General features: G+C 41.1%; 1 protein-coding gene across 2 annotated transcripts in view; it reads right to left on the minus strand.

Annotated features, from left to right (window-relative positions):
* LOC111976652 (NEDD8-conjugating enzyme UBE2F) overlaps positions 1 to 22,979 on the minus strand; it is a 105,838-nt gene that overhangs the window by 6,050 nt on the left and 76,809 nt on the right. For both annotated transcript variants that reach the window (XM_024005656.2, XM_024005663.2), the window contains 2 exons: positions 10,761 to 10,793; positions 6,919 to 6,981 (listed from right to left, as the gene is read on the minus strand). In XM_024005656.2, coding sequence (XP_023861424.1) covers positions 6,919 to 6,981; positions 10,761 to 10,793 — 96 coding nt within the window. The remainder of the gene's footprint in view (positions 1 to 6,918; positions 6,982 to 10,760; positions 10,794 to 22,979) is intronic.

The following is a 22,979-nucleotide window of genomic DNA, read 5'->3' on the forward strand; positions in this document are numbered from 1 at the left end:
TGTCCAATCAATTGAATTTACCACAGGTGGACTCCAATCAAGTTGTAGAAACATCAAGGATGATCAATGGAAACAGGATGCACCTGAGCTCAATTCCAAATCTCATAGCAAAGGGTCTGAATACTTATTTGTAATACATTTGCAAAAAACTGTTTTTGCTTTGTCATTAAGGGGCATTGTGTGTAGATTGATTAAATTATATATTTTTTCATCAATTTTAGAATAAGGCTGTAACGTAACAAAATGTGGAAAAAGTCAAGGGGTTCGAATACTTTCCGAATGCACTGTATGTGTATTAAAGTAATCAAAAGTTTAGTATTTGGTCCCATATTCCTAGCACACAATGACTACATCAAGCTTGTGACTCTACAAGACTTGGAATCATTTGCAGTTTGTTTTGGTTGCGTTTCAGATTATGTTGTGCCCAATTGAAATAAATGGTAAGTAATTATTGTTCCATTTTGGAGACACTTATTGTAAATAAAAACATGTGTTTTAATCTGAACACTTCTACATGAATGTGGATGGTACCATTATTATGGATAATCCTGAATGAATCGTGAATAATGAGTGAGAAAGTTAGAGGCACAAAGATCATACCCCCAAGACATGGTAACTTTTGTTTTGTTTTTGGTAATTTTTGTGGGGGTATGATATTTATGCCTTTCCCACTCATCATTATTCATGATTATCCGTAATGTTCAGAAACATATTCTTTCCTTATTTACAATAAAAGTGACTAAAATAACACACTACATTATTTACCATTGGGCACAACATAATCTGAAACACCTAAAATGGGGGGACTACGTACAAAAAGTGCTGTAATTTCTAAACAGTTATGGATGAAAATACCCTCAAATTAAAGCTGACAAACTGCACTTTAACCTCATATGGTATCATTTCAAATCCAAGGTGCTTGAGTTTTAAGGTCAACAGTCAAATGGCAGCCCCATGTGGGTTCAGTCTGTTCCGTTCTGGTATGTTCCATCTTCCACAGCACTACTGTATGCCCCCCACCACCCGCCCCTAACCCCTCCTAGCTGACAATAGAATAACAACGCAGTCAGAGAGCATTGAGCACTGGGGGAGTTCCACTTTAAGCCTACTCTCTCTACGGTTGTTGCTGAACCAACGATAAAGCTGGAAAAAGGGCTGTTTCTCAGTAGGAGGTCAGGTCCATTTGACTGGATGGCTGTTGTTTTTCCTACTGTGGAATGGGGTATCTGCAACACCACTGCTGCAACATGACTTCGTTACTATTAAAAGCCCTAGTTTCCTCTCAGAGATAGAGGGAGGGAGAGTTTGAGGCCAAGCTTCCTGTGACGAGACAGTCAGCTGGGAGACCGCTGCATCAGTATGGTGATTACATGGTCATTTAGCATCAGTATGCTATGTGGCGGACGTGTGAGCCGTGGTTTCCCAGTACCCTCTGACACACATCCCACAGTTCCCTCCGCACTTGATGTTCAGTCGGCACGCCACAAAGCTACAGAGTCAGGGGAGACCAAGAGATTGGACACTCCTCACGAATGCCACGGCCCTCACGTCGAGAACCACAAACTGTGGACGTCACACTCGGCAGGGGCTTGCGAGAGGCAGCTGGAACACAATGCATATCTGTGTTAGTGTGAGGGAATATGTAGAGAACATGAGCCCCTGCTGCTTTGCTTCAAGTTTCTTGGCGTCCACATAACTAAGAATTTAACATGGTCCACACACACTCGCATAATCGTGAAGGGGGCATGACAGCGCCTCTTCCCCCTCAGGAGGCTGAAAATATTTGTCATGGTCCCTTGGATCCTCAAAAGGTTCTACAGCTGCACCATCGACAGCATCTCAACTGGCTGCATCACCGCTTGGTATGGCAAGTACCGTCCTTGACCTCAAAGTGCTAGAGGGTGGTGCGTACAGCCCATTACACCATTGGGGCCGAACTCACTGCCATTATGCTGCAATAGTTTGTGTCGGGGGTCTAGGGTCAGTCTGTTATGTCTGGAGTATTTCTCCTGTCTTATCCGGTGTCCTGTGTGAATTGAAGTATGCTCCCTCTAATTCTCGCTCTCTCCCTCTGCTCCCAGAGAACCTGAGCCCTGGGACCATGCCTCAGGACTACCTGGCCTGATGACTCTGTCCCCAGTCCACCTGGTAGCGCTGCTGCTCCAGTTTCAACTGTTCTGCCTGCGGCTATGGGACCCTGACCTGTTCACCGGACGTGCTACCTTGTTCCGGACCTGCTGTTTTCGACGCTCTCTCTCTACCGCACCTGCTGTCTCTAACGCTAATGTCTGTGCTGTGTATATATATATATATATATTATATATATATATATATATATATATATATATATATATATATATATATATGTATATATAACGTGGGGCAAAAAAGTATTTAGTCAGCACCAATTGTGCAAGTTCTCCCACTTAAAAAGATGAGCCTGTATATTTTTATCATAGGTACACTTCAACTATGACAGACAAAAAGAGAAAAAAAAAATCCAGGAAAATCACATTGTAGGATTTTTTATGAATTTATATATTATAGTATGTAGTATATATATTTGACTTGGATTGACTTGAGTTACATTGTGTTGTTTAAGTGTTCCCTTTATTTTTTGGAGCAGTGTTATAATATATATATATATATATGTGTATGTATACACTGCTCAAAAAAATAAAGGGAACACTTAAACAAACACAATGTAACTCCAAGTCAATCACACTTCTGTGAAATCAAACTGTCCACTTAGGAAGCAACACTGATTGACAATAAATTGCACATGTTGTTGTGCAAATGGAATAGACAACAGGTGGAAATTATAGGCAATTAGCAAGACACCCCAATAAAGGAGTGGTTCTGCAGGTGGTGACCACAGACCACTTCTCAGTTCCTATGCTTCCTGGCTGATGTTTTGGTCACTTTTGAATGCACAAAGGCGGAGGTAGCGGTCCTGCTGCTGGGTTGTTGCCTCCTACGGCCTCCTCCATGTCTCCTGATGTACTGGCCTGTCTCCTGGTAGCGCCTCCATGCTCTGGACACTACGCTGACAGACACAGCAAACCTTCTTGCCACAGCTCGCATTTTGATGTGCCATCCTGGATGAGCTGCACTACCTGAGCCACTTGTGTGGGTTGTAGACTCCGTCTCATGCTACCACTAGAGTGAAAGCACTGCCAGCATTCAAAAGTGACCATATATATATCTAGTTTTTGAAAGAAAAGCACATTTTGTCCATTAAAATAACATAAAATTGATCAGAAATACAGTGTAGACATTGTTAATGTTGTAAATGACTATTGTAGCTGGAAACGGCTGACTTTTAATGGAATATCTACATAGGCGTACTGAGGCCCATTATCAGCAACCATAACTACTGTGTTCCAATGGCGTGTTGTGTTAGCTTACCCAAGTTTATCATTTTAAAAGGCTAATTGATCATTAGAAAACCCTTTTGCAATTATGTTAGCACAGCTGAAAACTGTTGTCCTGATTAAAGAAGCAATAAAACTGGCCTTCTTTAGACTAGTTGAGGATCTGGAGCATCAGTATTTGTGGGTTCAATTACAGGCTCAAAATGGCCAGAAACAAAGAACTTTCATCTGAAACTCAGTCTATTCTTGTTTTGAGAAATGAAGGCTATTCCATGCGAGAAATTGCCAAGAAACTGAAGATCTCGTACAACGCTGTGTACTACTCCCTTCACAGAACAGTGCAAACTGGCTCTAACCAGAATAGAAAGAGGAGTGGGAGGCCCCGGTGCACAACTGAGCAAGAGGACAAGTACATTAGAGTGTCTAGTTTGTGAAACAGACGCCTCACAAGTTCTCAACTGGCAGCTTCATTAAATAGTACCCGTAAAACACCATTCTCAACGTCAACAGTGAAGAGGCGCTCACTGTTGACATTAAATAGTACCAGCAAAACACCAGTCAATGTCAAAGTGGAATTATGTTTTTAGAGATTATTACAAATTAAAAATTAAACTCGGAAATATCTTGAGTCAATAAGTATTCAACCCCTTTGTTATGGGAAGTCAAAAGTTCAGGAGTAGACATTTGCTTGACAAGTAACATAAGTTGCATGGACTCTATGTGCAATAATAGCGTTCATCATGATTTTTGAATGACTACCTCATCTCTGTACCCCACACAAACAATTATCTGTAAGGTCGAGCAGTGAATTTCAAACAGATTCAACCACAAAGAGCAAGGATGTTTTCCAATGCCTCGCAACGGGCAACATTTAAAAAAATAACAAGGTAGATATTGAATATCCCTTTGAACATGGTGAAGTTATTAATTACACTTTGGATGGTGTATCAATCACCCATTCACTACAAAGATCGACATCCTTCCTAACTCAGTGGCTGGAGGGTAAGGAAACTGCTCAGGGATTTCACCATGAGGCCAATGGTGACTTTAAAACAGTTAGAGTTTAATGGCTGTGATAGGAGAAAACTGAGGATGGATCCACAAAAGAAGGAAGCTTGTACAGAGTAAAATTATTCCACAACATGCATCCTGTTTGCAACAAGGCACTATAGTAATACTGCAAAAAATGTGGCAAAGCAAGTACATTTTTATCCTGATTTCAAAGTGTTATGTTTGGGGCAAATCCAATACAACTCAGCATAGTGGTGGCTGAATCATGTTATGGGTTACGCTTGTAATCATTAAGGACTGGGGAGTTACAGGAGAAAAAAATAAACCTTTCAGCAGGACAATAACCTAAAACACATGGCCAAATATACACCGGAGTTGTTTACCAATAGTGGCCTAGTTACAGTTGAGTTAAATCGTCTTGAAAAAAATATTTTGAATACATTTTTAATTCAGGCTGTAATACTGAAAGCACTGTAGGTGCAGTGATACTATCAAGGGGAACCTGTTACAGTAGTGTATTAATGGCAACTTAATTTAACTTAACTTTCTAAAGGTGGTCTGACAGTGCTTCCCAAAATGTGGGTTATACAATCAGGCCCCTATTGATTTTGTTATAATGTTGAGCATAAGAACACAGCATTTGCCATGTCAAAATGCGTACAATTCCCGGAAATGAACGTAAAAACGTCAACATTTTCTCTCAGCTCCACAGCAAAATGTATTGAATTACAGGGAATTCACTTTAAAACAACAACATTCTCTCTCCGCTGCAAAGATTATATTTTTTACTTATTATTTGGTCTGTTGATGTTTTTTCACCGCTCAACCATTATGGTGGGTCTCGACTCAAAAGACAGCTCAATTGTTGGGTCACGAAGCAAAAACGTTTGGGAACCACTGTTCTAACACAAGAGGACTTCTTTCTCCCTTCCTTTTATTTTAACTCACAAAAAAAAACAGCCCAGTGTAGTTAAAAGGAAGTGACATGTTTCCCTGAGTGTTTGGAAGCCCACTGTGTCCACTACTCTCTCTGTAATTGGTCGGAATGGCTCCTATGAACAACAACCTTAAGGCGTCTGCATACTAGGTTTGGTTTGCTCCTAGCAGAACTTGGCAAGGCAAAGTGAACGTCTGTGCCTCTCATAGTAACTTAAATAACCTTTGCATGAAAAAAAAAAGGTCCCTCGAAACGCCATAGCCAGTACACACTTCGTCAAAATGATAAATCTGTAATTATTATAAGGAAGAGGAAAAGGAAAACGGAAATGAGAAGAAGGGAAAGGAGGAGGACGAAAAGAAGAAGGGAGGAGAAAGAGGAGAAAGAAGGAGAAAAGAAAGAAAAAGAAAGAAAAGGAAAAAATAAAAAGGAAGAAGAAAAAGCAGAATGAAAAGGAGGGCAGAAGGAAGAAGACTGAAGGAAGAGAGATTACTAGAAGTTTTCCCTTTTATTTGTGGATTAATTGTCGGAGTAGAGAACACACAATTTTGTGTGACTCAAAATGGGTCAAAATTCTACAAAGATCCAGGGAAAAAAAGCCCTTGTGCATTTCAGGTAAAATAACAACCCGATGTTAATATCCCAGGACAAATTAACTAGCAACAGCAAGCTAGCTAAATGTCCATGAATGTTTCATGTGTTTCGACTCATCCCCAAATTAATATAGTTGTTTCACAGTTCGTTTTGATATTTCAACCTATGTGTCCTGATCGCGTCTGGTGTAGACGGACAAAATCAACAATGCGCGCGTGCCCGGTGAAGTCAGCATGTTAGAAGGAACACGGCTCAGGACTGAAGAGACCAGAGGAAACCATCCATTGAAATCAATACTTCCTGTAGGTCTTGCCTTGTCTCCTCTCCAACATTAGTTTGGCCTATTCCTTCCTTCACTTACTTACTTTCTCCGGCATCTTTTCCTCTGGTTTATGTTCCGCTAGCTCAGTCTGGGTTTTTGGACAGGGCTTGGAGTGTTGGTGTGTGAAACCAACCAGAGTGACCATGTTAGACTCCACTCTACACAGGCAGAGAGGGTGTGATGAAGACTGTGCAGATATCGATCCTCTGCGAGTGGCAAACAGTAATGAGGCATCAGGCATGATCTTAAATGTAAACCACAGCCCTGCTGTTGACATACTAAGCTGCTCTTGCTCTCTGAAGTTTAACATACACTGTCTGTCTGGGGACTGGGGAGTACTGCGAGCCCCAGCCGAGCACCACTTGGGAGGGAGTGTGAGAGGTCACAGAGAGTTTTGTCTCCTGCCGGGCATGGATAGCCCAGGCAGAATGAGACAGAGTGAATCACAAATGGCACCCAATTCTCTATATAGGGCACTACTTAGACACACAGTGAAACAGACTACAGTACCCAGTGGTTCTGAACGAAGTGTTCATTAGTGAGTTCTACAGAATAGCCCCACATTCCACTTCTAGAGCTTTCAAACCTTCTAAACACGTCCTACTTACTGCTGCCCATGTAAGGTCATGGACAGGACATAGGGAAGATGACCTCCCTCCAGGTGGGCTGGTTGGTGTTACCTTATCGCGCAGATGATGCTCGGCCGCGTCGATGTTCAATGGGTCATCGAAGTTCAGTAGATCCTGAATGAAATGAAAGAGAAAATTAGCTTGAGTCAGCAAAAGTTGACTAAAAACAGTTTCAGATAAACTAAAACCCGCTAACCCAGATGAAAGCAACAAACGTAACAGTCAGGCAAATGTTGTTGTCTGATACTAACAGCCACTGGCAGTATGTAATGTCACCCTGGATTTAAGTTAAAAGACAAAGTAGTGTAATTAGCCGGTTGCCGTAGAGACGGTGTGCGTGGCGGGCGAGGTGCGGTGTGTTATTAAGGAGATAAAATGGCGGCAAGGCCTGTGTGTAGAGCGCCTCACTTCCTGATTAAGAGCTAAGCCTCAGGGCATGACTGAGCATCAGGCTGCATCATCATTGTGGGACGCAGCCAGGAGAGGAGCGAAAGAGATGCTATCAACCCAATCAACCAAGCAACAACAGTCGCTTACAGGCACACTTAACACGCTCATTCTCCTTACCTACCTGCTTTCTCCTCAATGTTTACAGAAAATGCTTGGGGAATTGCTTGGAAAAACGGGTTTGTATGGTTTTATAAATAAAATAGATAGGCTTTACAGTAACAACTCAGTCCATACCTGTTGTCATAAGCATAGAAACACATTTTAACATGCAATGCATTTGGAAAGTATTCAGGCCCCGTCACTTTTGTTACGTTAGAGCCTTATTCTAAAATGGATGAAATTTGTTTTTTCCCCTCATCAATCTACACACAATACCCCATAATAACAAAAACTGTTTTTTTTTTTAATTTTGTGCAAAAACATTAAATAAAACTGAAATATCACATTTACATAAGTATTCAGACCCTTTACTTAGTACTTTGTTGAACCACCTTTGGCAGTGATTACAGCCTTGCCTCTTCTTGGGAATGACGCTACAAGCTTGGCACAGCTGTATTTGGGGAGTTTCTCGCATTCTTCTCTGTAGATCCTCTCAAGCTCTGTCAGGTTGGATGGGGAGCGTTGCTGCACAACTATTTTCAGGTCTCTCCAGTGATGTGCGATCGGGCTCTAACTGGGCCACTCAAGAACATTGAGACTTGTCCCGAAGCCACTCCTGCGTTGTCTTGGCAGTGTGCTTAGGGTCATTGTCCTGCTGGAAGGTGAACCTTCGCCCCAGTCTGAGGTCCTAAGCACTCTGGAGCAGGTTTTCATCAAGGGTCTCTGTACTTTTCTCCGTTCATCTTTCCCCTCGATCCTGACTAGTCTCCCAGTCCCTGCCGCTGAAAAACATCCCCGCAGCATGATGCTGCCACCACCATGCTTCACCGTAGGGATGGTGCCAGGTTTCATCCAGACGTGACGCTTGGCATTCAGGATAAAGAGTTCAATCTTGGTTTCATCAGACCAGAGAATCTTGGGGAATTTTGGGGCAGCAGGTAGCCTAGTGGTTAGAGCGTTGGGTCAGTAACCAAAAGGTTGCGAGATCGAATCCCCGAGCTGACAAGGTAAAAATCTGTCGTTCTGCCCCTGAACAAGGCAGTTAACCCACGGTTCCTAGGCAGGCGTTGTAAATAAGAATTTGTTCTTAAAACTTCTTAGGGATGAGACGGGCTGAAATCCCGTTAACGGGATCGATTTGACAACAGCCAGTGAAAGTGCAGGGTGCCAAATTCAAACAGAAATCTCATAATTAAAATCCCTCAAACATAGTATTATACACCATTTTAAAGAAACTTTATGACGAAAGCATACCATGCGATTATGTTAGGTCAGCACCTAGTCACAGAAAAACACAGCCATTTTTCCAGCCAAAGAGGAGACACAAAAAGCAGAAATAGAGATAAAATGAATCACTAACCTTTGATGATATTCGTCACGACACTCATAGGACTATTGTTCGATAAAGTTCATATTTATATCCAAAGATCTCAGTTTACATTGGCGCGCTATGTTCAGTAATGTTTTGCTTCCAAAACATCCGGTGATTTTGCAGAGAGCCACATCAATTTACAAAAATACTCATCATAAATGTTGATGAAAATACAAGTGTTATACATGGAATTAAAGATATACTTCTCCTTAATGCAACCGCTGTGTCAGAATTTWAAAAAAGCTTTACGGCAAAAGCACACCATGCGATAATCTGAGTACAGCGCTCAGGCACCAAAACAAGACATACAGATACCCGCCATGTTGTGGAGTCAACAGAAGTCAGAAATATTATTATAAATATTCACTTACCTTTGATGATCTTCATCAGAATGCACTCCCAGGAATTCCAGTTCCACAATAAATGTTTGTTTTGTTCGATAAAGTCCATCATTTATGTCCAAATACCTCCGTTTAGTTCACAAATCCAAATTCATGAGGCGCAGGCACACTTAGTCCAGACGAAAAGTAAAAAAACAGTTATTACAGTTCGTAGAAACATGTCAAACGATGTATAGAATCAATCTTTAGGATGTTTTTATCATAAATCTTCAATAATGTTTCAACCAGACAATTCCTTTGTCTTTAGAAATGAAAAGGAATGCAGCTAGCTCTCATGGCCGCACGCCTGACTTAGCTCATGGCATTCTGCCAGACCTCTTAGTCAAACAGCTCTTATTCACTCCCCCTTCACAGTAGAAGCCTGAAACAAGGTTCTAAAGACTGTTGACATCTAGTGGAAGCCTTAGGAAGTGCAATTGGACCAAATTTACACTATTTTGGATAGGCAAAGACTTGAAAACCTACAAACCTCAGATTTCCCACTTCCTGGTTGGATTTTTTCTCAGGTTTTTGCCTGCCATATGAGTTCTGTTATACTCACAGACATTCAAACAGTTTTAGAAACTTCAGAGTGTTTTCTATCCAAACTAATAATATGCATATCTTAGCTTCTGGGCCTGAGTAGCAGGCAGTTTACTCTGGGCACGCTTTTCATCCGAACGTGGAAATAGCGCCTCTCATCCATAAGAAGTTAAATGATTTGCCTAGTTAAAGAAAGGTTAAATAAATAAATAAATACATACAAAATGGTCTGAGAGTCTTTAGGTGCCTTTTGGCAAACTCCAAGCAGGCTGTCATGTACTGAAGAGTGGCTTCCGTCTGTCCACTCTACCATAAAGTGCTGCAGAGATGGTTGTCATTCGGGAAGGTTCTCCCATTTCCACAAAGGAACTCTAGAGCTCTGTCAGAGTGACCTCCCTGACCAAGGCCCTTCTCCTCCGATTGCTCAGTTTGGCTGGGCGGCCAGCTCCAGGAAGAGTTTTGGTGGTTCCATACTTCTTCCACTTAAGAATGGAGGCCACTCTTGGGGACCTTCAATGCTGCAGAAATATTTTGGTACCCTTTCCCAGATCTGTGCCTCGACACAATCCTGTCTCGGAGCTCTACAGACAATTCCTTTGACCTCATGGCTTGGTTTTGCTCTGATAACTGTGGGACAATATATTATAGACAGGTGTGTGCCTTTCCAAATCATGTCCAATATATTGAATTTACTACAGGTGGACTCCAAGTTGTAGAAACACCAAGGATGATCAATGGAAACAGGATGAACTTGAGCTCAATTTCAAGTCTCATGAGCTCAATTTCAAGTCCCATAGCAAAGGGTCTGAATACTTATGTAAATAAGGTATTTGTTTTTTAATTTTAATAAATGTGCAAAAATGTCAAAATGTGTTTCTGTCTTGTCATTATAGGGTATTGTGTGTAGATTGCTGAGGATTTTTTTTTTTACTCAATACATTTTAGAATAAGGCTGTAGCGTAACAAACAATTTGAAAAAGTGAAGGGGTCTGAATACTTTCCGAAGGTACTATAGATGTCAAATGGTTTTGATTAAAAAAGGTACTTACGGTAAACAAGGAGTTCAATCCCCAGACTACATCCTGAAAGACACAGAAGCAACAGACAAAACATCAGTAGACATCCATAGATCATCATAGGTGTATGTCCCATTAAAAGTCAAACTAAAACTAGTCAGTAATAACCAGGTAAATCTGTGAAAATTTTTGAGCCAACAAATGAACACAAACAAAATCGTTGAATGCCCTAATTGGATATCATCTGATTAGCTCTATTGTATCTAATGAAGATGGAACCTTTTCTGATTATGCAAGTGGTTTGCCTCTGGGAACGTATTAGGCAAATATCCTTGATGATTAAAACCCTGAAGAACGGTATTCATTAACATATATATTTTGAGGACATTAAAAAAGAGAGGACACTGGCTCTTAATTGAGCGTCTCCGTCTTCGCAAAGGGTGTGTTAATTCATGAATCATTAAACATAATGAGATGCCGACGGGCGACGTGTAAACAATTACCCTTACAAAATGTATTATGTATTAATGTATGCTAGCTGCACTTAGAGGACGTCAGTGTGGACATTCAACTCTATTCCCCTGCTGATAACGCCATAGACTTGTCCCACATGGAGTTTTAATACGTATTGACACATTCTGGAGAATAAACGAACTGATGAGGGGAAGAAAAAAAACATGTTTTTGTTTTCTATTTAGTTGTCAGTTGGCTATGAGCTGAGATTGATGAGGAAAATAATGATCCAAAGCCCTGTCTTTCTCGGCACCAGCTCCTGCCACAGTCAAAGAGCTCTGAGAGTCCGTGATGGAAYCAGGTCATTGTTCATATGTGACACACACTGAATGTTTGTGTCCTGGCCAATGCGATTTTGCCTTCTCTCGCCAGAACCTACCTCAAATATCTTAAAAAAWTTCAGAAAATGTRCCTTGATCGCAGAGCGCCAATTTTTATCAATGTCGAAGTGGGTGTCTGTGTGCTTAATTATTTTTCGAAGAAGTTAAAGAGACTTAATAATAAGACACTAATTAATTTAGTGGTGCTATCACACAGGCCAGCTAATTCAACTATTTGGGCGATGAACGGGTGTACACCACAATAGTGTTGCAAATATAGAGTAATATAGGGCTAGGGTTTCAATTATTTACGTTGGACATAGTGGTTAACATATTATGGCTACCATACTATAATTTCTGCAGCCTTGAAAGGCAGGCATCAGCATGGCCGAGAGAGGCTGCCAGTGATTTTATAGAAATCGCTTTCTACGACTACAAATCGCGTTCTACGCGTGAGAACTTTCATTTTTCTTGTCGTCAAATCCCTGCCAAAAGTCAGGTGACCTAAGCGCTTCCAAATATGGATTTGCAGGTTTTCCATATCTCTCCTATGTGCAAATCTTTATGGCAGTCATTTTACTTAAGACCCCTGGAAATGACCTGCATATCTGCAGTTTACACTTTGTTTAATGCAATACATCGATTTACAAATACAAATCAAAAGGTGTTTGTGGATAGTGAATTACATTTGTGCATTGGTGCTTATTTGTACAGATCATAATACACGAGCACAAAATGCATGCTGTGTGTTCACAATACATTTGGCATGATATTGATGGGGTTAAACCAAAGACATTCAATGCATTGAAGGGGAGGATGAGAATAAAAGGCTCATTAGAACAAGGAAACACTACTGTTAATGGATACCAACCCTAACGGGGATTTCTAATGGTAGTAACTACACATTGAAAAGCAAATCTATGCCTCGCAGAAAACAAAGGCGATGGGCCCAATTTGCTCTTATCACTTTGCTATTTCATTATAAAACAAAGGGTGGTCCCATCAAAAAGCAGAAGACAATTGATTGCAAGTGAAGAAATAAAACGTACTTGGAATAAAAACAAATAATTTCCTGGGCTGTGATGCAAACTGCAGTGCTGGCAGAGGCCATGATTGACAGTTGGTGGATTTGCATTTAATTGAAATATAGTCAATGCCTTTCTCTACAGGACCTGCCCTCTATTTTAATATTCTTATATCTCCATACGGTTGATCCCCATCTGGGATTTTGTTTTTAACAAGATCCAGCTCTTGACCTTGAAACAACTACTGTGCATAATTAGCCTGATGTTTAAATTCCTTACAAATATCTGACTTGATTCTAATGCAGGACCCACAGCTTGATGTAGACCATGATAAATAACAACACACAGAAGTAGTGGCCTATGACTTAACGCACCGTCCATCAGATAGCCTACCGTATCCGTTTAGAATGATGAATAAGAGAACCAACAACACACATTAACAAATAGGAAGACAGTCACCAGTCATTGCTCTTCCTCTGTTCTTGTTATTTCTAAGGTGATATCATACAGGGAAACTAACCCGCAAAAGGCTCCATAACACCACACAGTTGAGGGCTATGGGACTTATCCAACAYCTATATTATCTAGATGCTCCAAGCTTTCCCTTGCTTGTGATTGCACTTAGTGTTCCTGTACCATTCAGTTTGGGAATCTGGACTCCTCTGGTTTAAGGGGGCCTGGAGTTCTGGATACTATATGTAGAGATATGGATCAGATCTGACTGCAACTACTAAAGAGCACTAACAAAGCGATAAGGATAACATAACCACTTGCATAAGCCAAAGGAGTCTATTTTTGAGTGAATATTGAGACCGTGGGAGAAATTGTGGAGGAGGAAGAACTGAGGTTATGAAAGAGAAATGAGAACACGTTATATTGGCAGAAGTAAGTGCTGGGCATGTGAGTGGTGAATAGGACGGATAGACAAATTATGAAAAACTATTTTTGCCAGGCAGACTGTTGCTCCAAAATGAGTCAAGCATAGTGTGTTTGTGTGTGAGAGTGTAAAATAAATAGCTAAATGTGTGTGTATGCCTATGTTTATCTACTTGCACAGATGTTGTGCGTCTGAGTGACTGTGTTCGTGTGTACAGTCAGTGGTGTAAAGTACTTAAGTTAAACTACTTTTAAGTACTACTTAAGTCGTTTTTTGGGGGTATCTGTACTTAACCATTTATATTTGACAACTTTTACTCCACTACATTCCTAAAGAAAAGAATGTACTTTTTACTCCTTACATTTACCCTAACACCCAAAAGTACTCGTTACATTTTGAATGCTTAGCAGGACAGGAAAATTGTCTAATTCACACAGTAATCAAGAGAACATCCATGGTCAACTCTACTGCCTCTGACAGACTCACTAAACACAAATGCTTCATTTGTAAATTATGTCTTAGTGTTGAACTGTGCCCCTGGCTATCCGTACATTTAAAAAACAAGAAAATCGTGTTGTCTGGTTTAATTAATATCAGACATTTAAAATTATTTCTACTTTTGATACTTAAGTACATTTAAAACCAAATACTTTTAAACTTTTACTCAAGTAGTAATTTACTYGGTGACTTCAGAAGAAGAAGTGCTGTCAGAAAGAAATCATACCCCTTGACTTAATCAACATTTTGTTCTATTACAGCTTGATTTGAAAATGGATTACATAGATTTTTTTCTCACCCATCTACACACAATACCCCATAATGAGAAAGTGACCACATGTATTTAGATATTTCTGAAAAACGTATTGAAAATAAAATACAGAAATCTCCTTTACAGTGCATTCGGAAAGTATTCAGACCCCTTGACTTTTCCCACATTTTGTTACGTTACAGCCTTCTCCTAAAATTGATTAAATACAAGATTTTCCTCATCAATCTACATACAATAACCCATAATGACAAAGCAAAAAAGTTGAAATTTTTACAAATGTACAGTTGAAGTCGGAAGTTTACATACACCTTAGCCAAATACATTTAAACTCAGTTTTTCACAATTCCTGACATTTAATCCTAGTAAAAATTACCTGTCATAGGTCAATTAGGATCACCACTTTATTTTAAGAATGTGAAATGTCAGAATAATAGGAGAATTATTTATTTCAGATTTTATTTCTTTCATCACATTCCCAGTGGGTCAGAAGTTTACATACACTCAATTAGTATTTGGTAGCATTGACTTTAAATTGTTTAACTTGGGTCAAATGTTTGGGTAGCCTTCCACAAGCTTCCCACAATAAGTTAGGTGAATTTTGGCCGATTCCTCCTGACAGAGCTGGTGTAACTGAGCCAGGTATGTAGGCCTCCTTGCTCGCACATGCTTTATCAGTTTTGCCCACAAATGTCCTATATGACTGAGGTCAGGGCTTTGTGATGGCCACTCCAATAGCTTGACTTATTTGTCCTTAAGCCATTTTGCCACAACTTTGGAGGTATGCTTGGGGTCATTGTCCATTTGAGATGTCGCTTCAATTTATCCACAGTTTTCCTACCTCACYATGTCATCTATTTTGTGAAGTACACCAGTCCCTCCTGCAGCAAATCACCCCCACAACGTGATGCTGCCACCCCCGTGCTTCATGGTTGGGATGGTGTTCTTCGGCTTGCAAGCATCCCCCTTTATCCTCCACGCATAACGATGGTCATTATGGCCAAACAGTTCCATTTCACGATCTTTGTACCCATGTGTAGTTGCAAACCGTAGTCTGGCTGGTTTTGGAGCAGTGGCTTCTTCCTTGCTGAGCGGCAGCCTTTCAGTTTATGTTGATATAGGACTCGTTTTACTGTGGATATAAATACTTTTGTACCTGTTACCTCCAGCATCTTCACAAGGTCCTTTGCTGTTGTTCTGGGATTGATTTGCACTTTTCACACCAAAGTACGTTCATCTCTAGGAGACAGACGGCGTCTCCTTCCTGAGCGGTATGATGGCTGCGTGGTCCCATGGTGTTTATACTTGCGTACTATTGTTTGTACAGATGAACGTTGTACTTTCAGGCGTTTTGGAAATTGCTCTCAAGGATGAACCAGACATGTGGAGGTCTACAATTTTTTTTCTGAGGTCTTGGCTGATTTCTTTTGATTTTCCCATGATGTCAAGCAAAGAGGCACTGAGTTTGAATGTAGGCCTTGAGATACATCCACAGGTACACCTCCAATTGACTCAAATTATGTCAATTAGCCTATCAGAAGCTTCTACAGCCATGACATAATTTTCTGGAATTTTCCAAGCTGTTTAAAAGGCACAGTCAACTTAGTGTATGTAAACTTCTGACCCACTGGAATTGTGATAGATTATTTCACTTATAATTCACTGTCTGTAAACAATTGTTGGAAAAATTACTTGTGTCATGCACAAAGTAGATGTCCTAACCGACTTGCCAAAACTATAGATTGTTAAAAAGAATTTGTGGAGTGACTAAAAAAAATCATTTTAATGACTGCAACCTAAGTGTATGTAAACTTCCGACTTCAACTGTATATACAAAATTAAAAACAAATACCTTATTTACATAAGTATTCAGACCCTTTGCTATGGGACTTGAAATTGAGCTCAGGTGTATCCTGTTTCTATTGATCATCCTTCAGTTTCTACAACTTGATCGGAGTCCACCTGTGGTAAATCCAATTGATTGGACATGATTTGTAAAGGCATACACCTGTCTATATAAGGTCCCACGGTTGACAGTGCATGTCAGAGCAAAAACTAAGCCACGAAATCGAAGGAATTGTCCGTAGAGCTCCGAGACAGGATTGTGTCGTGGCACAGATCTGGGGAAGGGTACCAAAAAAAAGTGTTGAAAGTCCAAGAACACAGTGGTATGCATCATTCTTAAATGGAAGAAGTTTGGAACCACCAAGACTCTTTCTAGAGCTGGCTGCCCGGCCAAACTGAGCAATCGGGGGAGAGGGCCTTGGTCAGGGAGGTGACCAAGAACCCGATGGTCACTCTGACAGAGCTCCAAAGTTCCTGTGGAGATGGTAGAACCTTCTAGAAGGACAACCATCTCTGCAGCACTCCACCAAATCAGGACTTTATGGTAGAGTGGCGAAACGGAAGCCACTCAGTAAAACGCACGACAACCCACTTGGAGTTTGCCAAAAGGCACCTATAGGACTCTGACCATGAGAAACAAGATTTTCTGGTCTGATGAAACCAAGATTGAACTCTTTGGCCTGAATTCCAAGCGTCATGTCTGGAGGAAACCTGGCACCATCCCTACGGTGGCAGCATCATGCTGTGGGGATGTTTGTCAGTGACAGGGACTGGGAGACTAGTCACGATCGAGGGGAAGATGAACGGAGCAAAGTACAGAGAGATCCTTGATGAAAAACTGCACCAGAGCACTCAGGACCTCAGACTGGGGCCAAGGTTCACCAACGACCCTAAGCACACAACCAAGACAACGCAGTTGCTTCGGGACAAGACTCAATGTCCTTGATTGGCACAGCCAGAGCCCGGACTTGAATCTTATCAAACATCTCTGAGAGACCTGAAAATTGCTATTCAACGACGCTCCACATCCAAAAGTGATTCAACAAAGTACTGAGTAAAGGGTCGGCATACTTATGTAAACGTGACATCAGTTTATGTTATGTTAAACTGTTTTTGCTTTGTCATGATTTGGTATTGTGTGTAGATCGAGGGGGAAAAAACAATTGAATGTATTTTAGAATAAGGCTGTAATGTAACAAAATGTGTAAAAAGTCAAGGGGTCTGAATACTTTGAATGCACTGTACTTAAGTATTCACACCCTTATGCTATGACACTCCAAATTGAGCACATGTGCCTCCAATTTCCTTTTATCATCCTTGATATGTCAATACAACTTGATTTGAGTCCACTGGTGGCCAATTCAATTGTTTGGACATGAGAAAACCCTATATAAGCTCCCACAGCTGACAGTGCAGGTCAGAGCAGAAACTATACCATGCCATATACCACATCCAAGGAACTGTCCATAGATCTGAGGGAAGGGTATAAAACAATTTCTAGTGTTGAAGGTTTCCAAGAGCAGTGGTCTCCATCATTACGAAATTTAAAAAATATGGAACTACACAGACCTGCCTAGACCTGGCTATAAGGCCAAACTGAGCAACCAGGCAAYAAGGACCTTGAACAGGGAGGTGATCAAGAACCCAATGACCACTCTGACAGAACTACAGAGTTCCTTGGCTGAGATGGGAGAAACTGCCAGAAGGTCAACAATCTCCACAGCTCTTTACCAATCTGGGGCCGGATTCACAAAACCTTCTTAAGAAAAAATGTCTTCTTAACTGCCATTTTTTCTTAAGTCTATAGTTAAGAAAGTTAAGCAAAGTTGCTATTTCTCAATAAAGTTATTGTAAATGTTAAGGTTTTTACTAAGTTTCTTCCTAAGAAAAAAGTTAAGAAATGGGATTCTTAAAAATAATACTTTAGGATTTCTTCTTGGAAATGTACTTAACTTTAGGACAACTAAACCCTTGTCTTGAGATGAATGGATACTTTTGCAACCATGAAAGTTTTCTTGTGCCACAGACACAGTTGGTTACCGGATATTTAAATACAGCAAGAACACAAATGATCTCGATAGCTAGTAATTAACAATATATTACAATATTCTAGAAGTGTTAAATAGCTAGTGCTATCTRGTCAATTTGCAAAGAAAAACTTAGCTAACGTTATAATATAATGTCTTCACACGTCAGCTAGCTAACGCATCTAACTAACTTACCAGTTGCGCAGTCAATTGCCATACCCGATGGCAGAGACAGACTCTGCAACTCACACCCATCCTTTCTTTTTGGTCTCTGCAGTGACCCCGCAGTTATCAAGTCTCCCCAACAGCAACCTTTTCCTTGCTGCTATTTCCTCCACCATCACTTCAAAATCTTTTCTTGGTTATCCATTTTTGATTTTGATATAGCTATAATGATATGATATGGCTATAATGTGTGAAAAATAACAAAATAACCAAATCATCCCTGTCACATAGGGTTATTTATTGGTTTCAAGCACGTCACTAATGTCAATGCCACATAAGATATTTACGAAGTTCCCAAGAAAACGACGAATTCCTAAGAACATTGAGTTGCATTTACGAACTCTTATGAACTTCTTACGTTTTTTCGTAAGTAATGTTTTGTGAATCCGGCCCCTGGGCTTTATTGGAGAGTGGCCAGACGGAAGCCACTCCTGAGAAAAAAGGCACGACAGTACACCAGGAGTTTGCAATAAGGCACGTGAAAGACTTCGACTATAAGGCAATAGGTTATGTGGTCTGATGAGAGAAATGTAACTCTTTGGCCTGAATGCAAAGCGCTATATACAGTGGGGCAAAAAAGTATTTAGTCAGCCACCAATTGTGCAAGTTCTCCCACTTAAAAMGATGAGAGAGGCCTGTACACTTCAACTATGACAGACAAAATGAGAAAAAAAAAATCCAGAAAATCACATTGTAGGATTTTTAATGAATTTATTTGCAAATTATGGTGGAAAATAAGTATTTGGTCACCTACAAACAAGCAAGATTGCTGGCTCTCACAGACCTGTAACTTCTTCTTTAAGAGGCTCCTATGTCCTCCACTCATTACCTGTATTAATGGCACCTGTTTGAACTTGTTATCAGTATAAAAGACACCTGTCCACAACCTCAAACAGTCACACTCCAAACTCCACTATGGCCAAGACCAAAGAGCTGTCAAAGGACACCAGAAACAAAATTGTAGACCTGCACCAGGCTGGGAAGACTGCATCTGCAATAGGTAAGCAGCTTGGTTTGAAGAAATCAACTGTGGGAGCAATTATTAGGCATACAAGACCACTGATAATCTCCCTCGATCTGGGGCTCCACGCAAGATCTCACCCCGTGGGGTCAAAATGATCACAAGAACGATGAGCAAAAATCCCAGAACCACACGGGGGGACCTAGTGAATGACCTGCAGAGAGCTGGGACCAAAGTAACAAAGCCTACCATCAGCAAGGGCATTGAAGATGAAACGTGGCTGGGTCTTTCAGCATGACAATGATCCCAAACACACCGCCCGGGCAACGAAGGGTGGCTTCGTAAGAAGCATTTCAAGGTCCTGGAATGGCCTAGCCAGTCTCCAGATCTCAACCCCATAGAAAATCTTTGGAGGGAGTTGAAAGTCCGTGTTGCCCAGCAACAGCCCCAAAATATCACTGCTCTAGAGGAGATCTYCATGGAGGAATGGGCCAAAATACCAGCAACAGTGTGAAAACCTTGTGAAGACAGAAAACGTTTGACCTCTGTCATTGCCAACAAAGGATTGAGATACTTTTGTTATTGACCAAATACTTATTTTCCACCATAATTTGCAAATAAATTATTTAAAAATCCTACAATGTGATCTTCTGGATAGTTTTTTCTCATTTTGTCTGTCATAGTTGAAGTGTACCTATGATGAAAATGACAGGCCTCTCTCATCTTTTTAAGTTGGAGAACTTGCACAATTGGTGGCTGACTAAATACTTTTTTGCCCCACTGTATCTGGAGAAAAAAACCCAGACACAGCTCCTTACCTGTCAAACACCATCCCTACCGTGAAGCACGGTGGTGGCAGCATCATGCTATGGGGATGCTTTTCAGAGGCAGGGACTCAGAGACTGGTCAGGATAGAGGTAGCAATGAATGGAGCCAAATGCAGGCAAATCCTTGATGAGAAGCTGCTTGAGTACAAATGACGATAGACTGGGCCCAATATTTACATTCCAAGAGGATAATGACCCCAAACATACAGCCAAAACAACACTAGAATGGCTTCAGAACAAGAAAGTTCTTGAGCAGCCCAGACTTGAATCCCATTGAAAATCCATGGAAAGACTTGAAGATTGCTGTTCCCCGCAGCTCACCATCTACTTTAACAAAGCTTGAGAAAATCTGCAAGGAAGAATGAGAAAAATCCCCAAATACAGATGCGCAAAGCTGACACAAACATACGAAGACCACTAAAAGCCGCCTAAGGTGCTTCTGCAAAGAAATTACTCAGGGGATTAATTACTTATGAAAATGAGATAGGTCTGTATTTCCTTTTCAATAAATGTACAAACATTTCTAAAAACATGTTTTTACTTTGTCATTGTGGGGTATTGTGTGTAAATGGGTGAGAAAAACATATTTAATCTATTTTGAATTCAGGCTGTAACAACATAATGTGGAATAAGTCAAGGGGTATGAATACTTTCGGAAGGCACTGTGTGTGTGTGTGTGTGTGTTTGTAAGCTGCCTGGTCGAGGAGGGGAAAGGTGACAGTAGCTGCGTGGGTTGGAGCTGTGCTGCACAGGAGAGGTGACAGCGAAGAGAGACAGTGTCACCCTCTCCACAACACAACACACTTATCATAGAGAATGCCCTGGGCCAACTTCCACAATACAAAAAAAGCTTCCAGTTTTTTTTACCTGCTCTTTCTAGATTTAGTTTGATCTTCATTTAAAGCAACCTAGTAGGACTGCAAAGTAACAATATACACTTCTTCTGTCTACCGCAACTACCTGATAAAATGTGTATGTCGGTACAAGGCGGTGGTCAAGGGTAAAACTCTCACCCAAACACAATCAAGACCCTATCTCACACACACCCTACTCTCTTTACAGTGTGTAGGCTGGATTAATCAGAGGAAAACATTTACCCTAGTCTGTCATTAGACATTTGAGTTCCGGGTCACAGAACAAAGTCAAATCTCACAGTAGACTACAGGTTCAGAGAGAGGGCCAGTGATCCATACTGTATTGATTGGCGGGGGACAGTAGGATGCTGGGAGAGTGGTGCAGAGAGTAGCAGGAAAAAGTGCTGGACAGAGGGAGATAGCAGGGAGCTCAACAGAGGTATAAACTCCCAACAGTGCACCCAAGGCTAGGGTTAGGATGTACTGTATGGATGAACAGTCTGAGGGCTTTATTATACAAAATCTGGTAACCTGGATGTTCCAAAACAGCACTTGCTTGGATTAATCTACCCAACAAGACAGTGTTAGTGTGTGTGTGTGTGTCATCCAGCACCCRCTCTCTCCCCCACAGCGGTTAAAACAGTCAGGTGCAGTCCTCTCATGCACTCTCAGTGCTCATCGACAAGGGACGGAGGATATTGGCCTGTCAATAACTAGGGATGTGACAAATGTACAATTTGTCTTAACATTTAAACTGCCATTGTTTTCCTGTTTAACTCATAAGACTCTAAGCCTGGTCTAAGCAGGGGGATGGGGGTTGTACTAAGCTATATGGAATTGTTTTAAGAAGGTCATACCAAAGATAATTTTGCTGTTTGATTTGGAATTTTAACTAGTTAAGAACATTTTTATTTTCAATGACGGCCTAGGAACAGTGGGTTAACTGCCTTGTTCAGGGGCAAAACGACAGATTTTCACCTTGTCAGCTCGGGGATTCGATCTTGCAACCTTTCGGTTACTAGTCCAACGCTCTAACCACTAGGCTACCTGCCGCCCAAACGCAACAACGCTGTAATGGTAGGAGGAGATATGCATATTTCAAATGATTTTCCATGGATATAAAGCGCTCTACACATTACATATCTTTAACAATAATAATGGCAGAGAGTGAGACAGGGAAGTGACTGCAGCGATGACCTGTATGGCAATACTTAGAGAACTTAAATGATAAGGTGGTGAAATGCAAACTTTGCGAGGTGGAATTGAGCTACAGTGGTAGCTTAACCATCTGAAAGGGAGGCACCATGGGACCCAAACCATTGCTGGCAGCAGCGCAGACAGCAGACGTTAGACAGGCTTTTCACACAAACAAGTGCGATAAGGGATGGCGTGAGAAAATCACAGCGCTGATTACTGAAATTATTGCAGTTGATATGGAGCCATTGTCAATGGTAGAGCATGTCGGCTTCAATGGGCGCTGTTGGCATATCAAGAACCAGACTACAAGATGCTACGTGATGTCCCGGGTGGAGAAATTGTACTATGATTGGTCTGCAAGTACAAAGTGCGAGCTCTCAAACACCGTACGTGGCGTTAACAGATTTTTGGACGTCTATGAACACGCTGTCATACATCACTGCAACGAGCCATCACATTAATGAGAAGTGGGACATGAAGTCCCATGTACTGACCATTGAGAACATGGAGAGGCAGCAGAGAACCCAAAAGCATCATTAATCACCARCGTTGCTGAGTGGATGGGGGGCAGCAGCAAGGTGAGCGCTGTTTGGTAGCCACGACTGCAGAAGATTGAACTGCATCACGCCCTAGCGGTCATACTCAGGACCATATCTGCATTGTGAATTCACATGTCATTTTATGATTTATCGTTTTAACCCCCTAACATCAATGTCCACGCGGAAATCTAATCGCCATAATAAATCAATCCCTATAATGATATATTGGATGCAACGTGCTTCCGCGTCGGCAGTGAAAGGTGACCGAGCTAGACT

This window comes from Salvelinus sp. IW2-2015, linkage group LG2, assembly GCF_002910315.2.
Source record: "Salvelinus sp. IW2-2015 linkage group LG2, ASM291031v2, whole genome shotgun sequence".
In the NCBI taxonomy this organism is placed as follows: Eukaryota; Metazoa; Chordata; class Actinopteri; order Salmoniformes; family Salmonidae; genus Salvelinus; species Salvelinus sp. IW2-2015.